The following is a 10,410-nucleotide window of genomic DNA, read 5'->3' on the forward strand; positions in this document are numbered from 1 at the left end:
GAACAACTCATTTTCAGGGAGAAGCGGGTTTAGACAATCCCAATCCCATACGCCATTCCCAGAGCTCAAAAACTGATTTATCACACAAGACTGCTGGAATTGTTGTTGTAGATAACTCTCGAAGAGGTCGGTCGCTGCACCAGCAATCATCCCAGAACTTGGTTGATTTCCCATTGATAACCGCCCGACGCAGGCCCTAGCGAATTACAGTTTGGCCAACCATTATACTCCTCCAATTAACCGATGACGCAGGTTTATTCTGAAACATGTCCAACTCATTTCGATTATTACAATATTTAGCACACACAACACGGACCTAGAGCCGATGAGGTTCGATTAGGACAGTCCATGCTAGCTTAGCTGGCATGGCCAGATTTGCCTCTTTCATTTTTCTTATCCCGATTCCACCATGTTTGCGGGGTTGCGAGATGTTTGCCCAGTTTACTAAGTGTGGTCTTCTCTGACTAAGAGTTGAACCCCATAAAAAGTCTCGATTATACATGTCAAGTTTATTGTAGATACCCGTTGGAAGTGCCACAGTTTGCATGGCATAGGAAGGAATCGCAGAGGTAACAAACTTGATCAAAGTGATGCAGCCAGCTAACGATAGGCAACGCCCTTTCCACCCAGTAAGGCGGTTACTGACTTTATCCAACAGAACCTGATAGGTTTCTCTGTTAATTTTCTGGTGGATCAGCGGCATCCCTAGATAGATGCTCAAATTATCGGTACAAGTAATCCTGAGTATCTCACTAATATTCTTTTTAGCCGTGGCATCCACATTTGCTGAAAAGAAGACTTTTGATTTTTGTAAGCCACACGCCCGCGTGTCGAGAGGGCAAAAAAAAAGCCACTTCCCACCCAAAACCCCTGAAAGGGTATTTTCGTCCTTTCATAGGGCTAGGGATGGGAATTTGGAGTTGGGTATAATAATATCCTAATTTATTTGGGTATTACCAGTTATTTACAGAGTATCATAGATCATAAAGACTTTTTTACCCCTTCTCGGTTGGTTATTAGATGGGTCTGTGACTGTTTTACCCCTCCTCAGTTGGTTATTAGACCTCTTCCTTAGGTTATTTGGCAATGGGCCATTTCAGTCCTAACCTTTTAACTAATGTATATGCACTATAAAATACACGCAATAAAACTCAAAAATAAAGTATACTTTTTTTGGGGGTAAATAATTTATTAGTCCCCTAGTTTTTACCTAACACACTGTTTAGTCCCTCTATTTTGAAAAACACATTTTAAGGTCTCTATCTTTTACCAATATTAACTTTGTGGTCCTTTTATCTATTTTTTTATGTTTTTAACCGAACATATCTTAGCTTTTAGGACAACCACAGTACAATACAAGTTGACCATGTTACTCTGTTATTTTATATAGGTCTATTTATGCTAAAATATAACGGTTACAAGTCTAAAAAAACTAGACAAAATGATCAAAAGGTTAATATTGGTAAAAGCTAGGGACCTTATAATGTGTTTTTCAAAATAGAAGGACTAAACAATATGTTCGGTAAAAATTAAGGGACTAATAAATTATTTACCTTTTTTTTATAAAAAAATAAAGTTTACCATTAAAAGCGTATAATAAAACTGAAGAAAATGTAGAAAAAATAAGAAAATTAATTTAAATAGGTTTGACTTACACATTTTAGATTTCACTTAAAATTGAAAGCCTTACTATAAATAATTTGAAATTGAGTAGCTTGCATTGTATTGGTACAGTATCCTAAATAACCAAATGAATTTGGTTATTTACGTTAGTTTTAGACTCATTATCATTCTTCTACGATGGAGATATAAAATATGATTTGAATATTATATACACAAAAATATGGTTTATATACAGTAACTTTTAATTTTAATTATAGGTAGATTATTAATATCATAAGAAATTGGCTTAATACATATACAGCTCTATGAACTTGTTCCTTTTTTTCATTTTACCCCATAAATTTAAGGGACAACCTATTGACCTCCTAAACTTCCAAAAAACCACCAAATTTACCCATCCTCTCCGACGTGGCGCTGACCTGGAAAAATACAAAGCTGCAATAATCCAAGCGCCACGTCAGAGAGAAGAGGTAAATTGGATGGCTTTTTGGAAGTTTAGAGGGTCAATAGGTTGTCCCTTAAATTTAGGGGCAGGGGGCTGCGTATTTATTAAGCCTAAGAAATTTAATTAATTTTATAACATACTTGTATTAGCATATAAATATTATAATTTTTTAAACATAAATACTAATAAAAAAAAAATTGAAACAATCCTTTGAGAAAGAAAAATAATAATATATAGGAGAAAGTTCAAATAAAACTCATGTGGTTTAACTAATTTTCAGATAAAGGACTGTGGTTTACTTTTTGTCAAAACGAGGACTGAGGTTTCACATTTTTAATAATGCTATTAAAACTATCTTTAACAACCTGAAAATGAAAATTTTCAAGAATTAAAGTTGTTCAATGTCATATTTTCTATGGAACTACATTTTCGATTTTAGAAAATCATCTTTTTTGAAACTTTCTCTCTCTAAACATTAACTTTCTCTCTCTTTGCCAAACATCATCTAAATAATCTCGAAATAAAAAAGTTGAAGAATTAAAGTTGCTTAGAATATTAGTAGTTCTTAAAATATGTCATTTTTGAAGTTGTGAAGGGTGATTTTAATAGTATCAATCGAAAAAGTCCTTATTTTGCTAAAGTTGAAAACCTCAGTCTTTGTTTTGACAAAAAGTAAACCACAGTCCTTTATCTGAAAATTAGTGAAACCACATGGGTTTTATTTGAACTTTACCTAATATATACTATCAAAATATAACAATATATATTTTCTAAACGAAGTCTTGAATGTTATCTTCTTTAGTTTTCCATCTTGAATAAATAAGTTTTGGGCTTCAGCTAAAAACAACACCTCAGCCCATATATAACGGCTAATTCTCTTCTTCTTTTTTTAGGCGGAAGTTATAAAAATTATAATTGATTTTTTTTTTTTAAACAAGAAGACTCAAGGTCCGGAGAAACAAAAACAAAAACAAAAACAAGAAAAGAAAACTAAGAATGAGTAGCTGTGTGACTTTCTGTTTGCCTTTTCACTTTGAAAATAAGAGTTTGTGTTTGGTCAGACACTTTCTGTTTGTCTTTTTGTAGCTGAAAATTAACTTTTTATAAAAGCAGAGAATCTCTGTTTTTTTGGAAAAGCAGTCTTTTCAAACAGGAAACAACAAATTGTAACAGGAAACAGTAAACAGCAAACAACAGGTTAAACAAACGGCTCATGAATCTACTAAACATCGATCCTCTACTATCATCTGATAGAATTTTTTGGAGGCCTGTAGAAGGCGCATCAAAAATGAATAAGCAAAGTTAGAAAACAAAGAGACAAGATCAGAAATGAATAAGCCTAAAAAAAGAAAGCTACTTTTACAACCAAATCCCAAAGAAACAGCTTTATCCATGGCTTCGAGGGGTGATTAATCTGAATTAATGGAAGAGTTTCTGCTTTATCTATGCCCTTCCTATGACTATAACCCTATAAACTGCAGCCTTTAAATGGTTTGAAGGAAAACATGAAAATAGAAATAAATGGTCAATGGAACCAAAACAAAGATCATATCAAAGGGATCTTTCATAGTGACTACACTTGGATGTACCAAATTAGCAACTGTCTACACAATCCCACATTACCAATTAATTAGTGACTTAAACAAATAAGTAAATGAGTCACTTTTTGAATTCACATGAAATTCAAACTTAAATTTAAATAATATATCTTATGATTTGGCATTGTTTTTACAGCTAAATTTCATATATATATATATAGATACAGTTTGTTATAGTGCCGACTCAAAGGATAAATATAGAACGTTAGATTATTAGTATGTTGGATCAAATAAATAAACTTTCACAGGTAACAGAGGAAGGGTATAATTGATGGAAGAAAATTCTCTCCTAATTCTATTTTCTTACTATTGTATTGATAGGTATTTATAGATTACAGACATTACTCTTAGTAAACAATATTAACTCTCTATAAATACAGATACAGATGCAGAAATGACTGTTGGACAATACACTGAATCAAATTAAATACTATTAATTATAAGTTCATTATTTCAACATGGTAGAAATTGTTTTGGTAAATCTATAATTTCTTCTATTCTCATTCAAAGGAGCTGGACTGGGATTACCGAAAAAAAGGGGAAAGATGAAGCACAGAAAGGCCGTACTTTTACTCTACTTAGAATCGCGAAATAGAGACGAAAATATTCGTCTCTAGCTAATACTCAGTCCTTGGATTTCTTTTATAGTTGTTAACGTATTTCATTTATTAAATTGTTTTTGTAAATTGTATTATCATGTTAGAAATTATCAATCTTATATATATATAACCAGTGGCGGATCCAAAATAATAAAAGGGAGGCAATATCGATAAAAGAAAAACTCAAACATGGAAACAAATATATCACTTTAAACAAATTCAGCATATATCAATTTAAGAAAATTCGAATGCTACATCCGATAAGGGCCAAAATGACCTTTTAATAGTGGTGAAACCACAGAGGTAGGGCGGCAATGAGGGATGACTGCCCCCTCTAGATCCGCTACTATATATATATATAGAAAGAGATTGCTCATAATCTGAGAATGACAATTTGAATTGAAAGTGAATTCTTTCCACGGGGTTTATAGAAAGGGATAATACACATATTTGCCTCTGTGTTTTCGAGAAAAAACAGATTTACCCTTAAATCAAATAAACCCACAAAACTATCCCTGAATTTTCCATAAACCTGCAATTATACCATAATCTGACGGAGCTGCTAAACGGCGATGACATCAAACCTTCTTGTCTCCAAAAAAATTGGATGACGACAATCAAAATTCATTTGGTTTCTTATTGTTTTCTATTGCTATTGCTTTTGGATTAATTAGGAGGTTTAGACGCCATTTTATTAGGTTGATTGAGTGTTTATGAAAATGAATTTTGACCAATCTGTTCTTCTAACTTGCTTTTAATCGAAATTGAATGTGCATATTTTTTCTGTTTGTGATTGGTTGTTCTTTTCTGAAGTTTTTTTGGAGATAAGAAGGTTTGATGTCATCGCCGTTTAGCAGCTCCGTCAGATTAGGGTATAATTGCAGGTTTATGGAAAATTTAGGGATAGTTTTATGAGTTTATTTGATTTAAGGGCAAATCTGTTTTTCCGAGAAAACACAAGGGCAAATATGTGTATTAACCCTTATAGAAAAGTACGAGTCAATGGCAATTCAGTAAATTTTGACAATTGCGAGTTATGTTTTCTACAATTTCGAACCCTTTTTTGCATTAAAACCTATCTGCAAGCAAACTCAATACTTCACCGTGATGTATGGTATCACAGTATGGGTCTTTTTAGCCGAATTTGACCTTTAAGGCCTTTAGTATTCTTGTTTTGTGTTTTCAGTTGTTTGTATTGGTTGATTTTTCTTTTCTTTTTTTTTCAATTCTAATAGAATTCATGTTCTTTATGCTTTTATTTTCGCCTATTTAAAGTCCTCTTATCTTGTAAGGATGAGACTTTTTCTTTTTTTTTTTTTTTTTTTTTTTTTTGTTGAAGGATGAGCTTATTATTGATTAATGAAATGTCATTTTTAAAATCAAAAGTTGTTGAAAATTTTATTCGCTGTTTACTTTTTTGTAGGCAGCTTAAAGTTTTTCAACCCTAAAATTTAGGGCTGATAATGGGATGGGAAAAAACCGAAAACCGTGGGGATCCGAACCAACAAAGTCGGGAACAAACCTAAATTTTTTGGTGTGGGGCTGGAGGCGTGAGAGATTTTAGCCCCGAACATTAACATTGGGCAGGATGGGTATTCCTATCCTCAAACCGCGGGGATCCGCAAACCGCCCCAAAAAACAGACCAAAAAATTCCCCGTAAAATCCTCAAATAATAAAATAAAATATTATATATATATATATATATATATATATATATATATATATATAAAAGATAATTAGTATTTAACTGTGATTAAAAAAATAATAATAAGTTTACTAATTTAATTTTATTTGATTGTTGTTCAACAATTTAATTTTATTTGATTGTTGTTCTTGGTATATCATACGGTATATCACATGTATTTACATGTGTAATACGTAGTGAATTTTAAACTGATATTCTATACCAGTAATACGTAGTGAATTTTAAATTTAGGGATTGAGTAATTTTTTAATTTGGGGATTTATTTAAATTTTATTTGGAGATCAAAGATTTCCCTGGACAGGTGAAAGTGCCAAAAAAATCCCCGAAAATATTAGGAAAGGAATAGGAAATGTAAACCCGTTGCCACCCCTACTAGAATTGAACTCTTTATTTTTCAGAATTAACCACATTTTAAAGTTATAACCATGGCTACAAGGGTTAAAATTCACAACATTTAAAACCTACTACACATTAAGAAAAACAAAGACCATTACAATATTATTACAAACAAAGTTAGCTAGGTAATCACTCTTAAAAGTCCTCCAAGGTTGTCTGATCTCTGAACCCACAAATGTTTCCAATTCACCCCAGATTTCACATCAACACCATATCCCAACTGGGGGGAAGATTGAAAACACAAGATTGATTCAAACTCCAAACCCTAACCCTAACCTAACCTAACCCACATTTCAATTACAACATTATTAACCACTAACCCTAAAAAAGGAACCTACTTTTAAGAACCCAATCCCAAACTGATCAAGCATTGGTTGATTCTGAGTTTGTGGTTTCCTTACGTCTTCCGATCACAATAACCTTAGACGAAAGCGAACCGCTACCTCGGGGTGGTGAAAAAACCACTGGTAAATACTCACTTGTCTTGCAATTGAACACTGAGTTCTTGAAATGGTTCGTCAATGCTGCCTTTCCCTGGGTTTATCAAAAAGATGCAAACTTTTAGATCAATTTGGGGAATAAATGGTCAATGGTACTAAAAGAAAGATTCAGATTGAGCTTTTTGATGATAGCGACTTGAGCAGATAATTACAGTAGTTTGAGACAAAATTGACATCTAAAAGAGGGATGCACGGTAAACACAACACGAAAACGACATCAACACAAGCTAATATCATTTGAGCCCGGACACTTCTAGTTAGTAGAGTTTCTGAGTTTCGTGACAATTATCAATTGTCGTTTCTAGGTTTCTAGGCTATTTTATGAAGGTTGTGTTTTAGAAATAACAGACAAAATTGACATGTAAAGGAGTGATACACCGTAAACACAACACGAAAACGATATCAACACAAGCTAATATCACTTGAATCCTATGTTGCACGGACACTTCTAGTTAGTATCGTTTCCTGAGTTTCGTGACATTGTTCATTGTAGTTTTTAGGCTATTTTACAAAAGTTATGTTTTAGAAATAACATATCCTTATGCCCATTTCAGTGTCTGTGTCCGTGCAACATAGTTTGAACCTAATTCAATAATGGACAAAACACGAACACGAACTATTTACACGAATCAGCATTAGAAATTGTGGTGTATAAGTTAATACCTGAAGCTTAGCAAAACAGATTTTGCAAGTTTTCTTGTTGACAGGAACATCCCATTGATGATCATTAAAAGCTTTATAAAACCTGGATGCTCCTACATTATTGGTGAAATTAACAAAAGCATACCCAAAATTTCCACCAGTCCTGCTCATCATCATCAGATTAGAACACAAAAATAGACAAGAGATTTCAAAACTCAAATGGGGACAAAATAAAGTACCTGAAATCCATAGGCAAATAGAGAAAATCATATGCAGACTTCACTTTCTCCTTCTTGTTTTCCTCCAGACAATGCCTATCCAGAACTTGCAGCAGATTCTGTCTCCTACTCCATTTCAATAAATGACAAAACAATTTAAAAACAATTACCGACGGAAAATGCTGTAAGTAAAAGTAAGATTTTCGTCGCTAAAAGTAACTACTTTTTAGAAAAACGTTGCTAATTCCAGATGATCAGAATCTGCAACAGAATGGTATGAGGATGGTGAAGCTTAGCTTAAACCCATGAAAAAAAGCTGTAATTTTTAACATCTAAACATCCCTGATATGTTTATCCCCAATGTTGCACGGACACGAACAGAAACGCGGACTCATAAATTGCCTACGAATGAAAATGAATACGGATACGGATAAGGAAAACAACTTACTGAAACTGATTAGGGATATTTCTGATCATCAAACTAGTTTTCCCATTGAAAAAGTTATCTTCAACCTCACTCTTAATCAATTTAGTTCCACCCCTTTTAACCCAAGAACCCAATTTCTCTCCATTGCACCTAAATCTCGGAGCTTGATGTTTCACTTTAGTCTTTTTCAGAGCTTTCCTAGACCCATTTGGGGAAACCTCAACAATCTCAGCATCAACCTCAACCTCTTCAAACACTCTTTCTGTCTTCTTCTCATTGAACCCCTTTCCAAAGGGTACAAAATCAGGCTGGATATAGAAGTTATTGAGGTAAAGAGGTGTAGCAAGATAAGTAAAACCCCAATTTGGATGAAACGGCATGGTTATAACCTGGTAAGGTATTGTTTTTCGAGTGATACGACAATGGGGGAAAATGGTATATGGCTTGGCATTAGGGTTTAGTAATTTCTTCTGAGAAGAAGCCATTGATGGATCAAAAGGGGGAGATGATGTGAAATGATGAAATTGGGGGTTTTTTATACCTGAAGATTGGGGTGTTTAGGTGGGGGAAGAAGAGGGAGAAATGGGATTAGGTAAATTGGGGGAGAAAAAAAGGAGAGATCTTTCATGGAAAAGGTGGGAAGAATGAGGATAATGATGGGTTTGGGGAAGTGGGGATTGCTAATTATAGCTGCTCATTTAATGCTGTGCATGCTACGAGACACTTCAGTGTTAGCTATGGCGGCGATGTATGTTTGAGATAGACAGATTGAGGCCATTCTGTCTGCACCAGATCTTCTCTGCCATTCTGCTATGTTACTTTTCATATTTTTATTTTGTTTATAAGAAATAGACTAGTTCTACCAACTTTATTAGTGCCGTCTGTTTTCAATTTTGGGAAATCTTTTGCCTTTCCCTCTAAACAAAAGATAAAAAGCATTCGATAAAAATCCGAAACAGTTATTTTTTTATAGAAAAATTAACTAGTTTCGACTATCTATCAATGACAGCTAACAGTAGCAACAAATAGTTCTGAAATACGGACACGCCATAGACCCAACGTATCGCGTATCGGATACATATCCGATACGGAAACGCCTTGGACACGGTGTCGGGGCCGTTTCCGTAATATCGGAAAGTTGGACACGCATATCAGTGAAGGATACGCGTGTCCCAGAAATAAAAAACAAAAACAAACGACTCTTCAAATGTGAAAAAACAGCCGTTCAACTTCAATCATCGATCATCGTTATTCCAAATAGATTTGGAGAGCAAGAAACTCCAAAGGATAGAGAGAATTAATGCCAGAAACTCCTAATTAATATAAAAACTCTCAAACTTCTCCATCCATCTATATAAATAAGGCTGCTAACAATCTTTCACAATTCATTCACATTTTACGTGTATTTATTTAGTTATATTACAAAAAAACATATATAAAAATATATTTATAATATTTATAAATGTGCCCCAATATTTTTAATATTTACACGTGTCCCCCACGTATCTGTGTCCTGTGTTTTATAGAAATGACGTTTCTCGTATCCGTATCGGATACCGTATCCGTATCGGATACCGTATCCGTATCCGTGTCCGGGCAACATAGACAAACAGCAAACAAGAGCGGGTGAAACAAATGGACCCTTAGTGTTTAACTAGCTATCTAAACTTACTTATTTCGTATCAGTCGCTTCTTAAACTTGACCATAAAAATATATTATTTCTCTAAATTTTTGCAAATGTTTTATCATTTCTCTAAACTTGTTTATTTCATAATAACTAAATACAAAAACTTATAAATCTAAATTCTAAAAATACATTTTCATATATTCGAAAGGTATTTTTTCTTTCTTTCTACCTTTCAACCTATTACAAAAGTTAGTGTTGTAGGTTTGAGATATCGAATCGATAATGATTGAGAGTTAGTATTATAGTTTTTGTATTTAGTTACTACCGAATAAGCAAGTTTAGGGAGTTGGTGAGACACTATAAAGTTGAAGGAGTTAATCTACTTTTATGGACAAGTTCGGAGAGTTGCTGATACGGAATAATTAAATTTAAGAAGTTGTTGAGACACTTATAAAGTTTAGGGAGTCAATCTACTATTATGGACAAGTTCAGAAAGTTGTGATGTATTAGGCCTAAAACAAAACATATATACACGCTAAAATGGGATGGAGACTAAGTTACATTTGTTTTACCTACTATTTGCAGTTTATTGTTACGATTTGCTGTTTGCCGTTGGAAAATCTATTTT

The 10,410-nt window shown here is 33.5% G+C and overlaps 1 protein-coding gene across 1 annotated transcript; it reads right to left on the reverse strand.

Annotated features, from left to right (window-relative positions):
• Positions 1-6,520: 6,520 nt before the first annotated feature.
• Positions 6,521-8,732, reverse strand: LOC136234976 (protein terminal ear1). Its single transcript, XM_066024478.1, has 4 exons — positions 8,176-8,732; positions 7,749-7,853; positions 7,531-7,672; positions 6,521-6,901 (listed from the first exon to the last, which is right to left on the reverse strand). The coding sequence occupies exons 1-4, from the start codon at positions 8,637-8,639 to the stop codon at positions 6,731-6,733; spliced, it is 882 nt and encodes a 293-aa protein (XP_065880550.1). The 5' UTR covers positions 8,640-8,732; the 3' UTR covers positions 6,521-6,730.
• Between the last annotated feature and the right edge of the window lie 1,678 nt (positions 8,733-10,410).

Source organism: Euphorbia lathyris, chromosome 7 (genome assembly GCF_963576675.1).
Source record: "Euphorbia lathyris chromosome 7, ddEupLath1.1, whole genome shotgun sequence".
NCBI lineage: Eukaryota > Viridiplantae > Streptophyta > Magnoliopsida > Malpighiales > Euphorbiaceae > Euphorbia > Euphorbia lathyris.

Bases quoted from the DNA above. Each gene is read 5' to 3' on its own strand.
- LOC136234976 (XM_066024478.1), bottom strand. From the start codon at position 8,639: ATGGCTTCTTCTCAGAAGAAATTACTAAACCCTAATGCCAAGCCATAT. The intron at 7,854-8,175 runs GTAAGTTGTTTT...GAAATGGAGTAG, and splicing joins AATATCCCTAATCAGTTTCA to GAGACAGAATCTGCTGCAAG. The intron at 7,673-7,748 runs GTACTTTATTTT...GATGATGAGCAG, and splicing joins TATTTGCCTATGGATTTCAG to GACTGGTGGAAATTTTGGGT.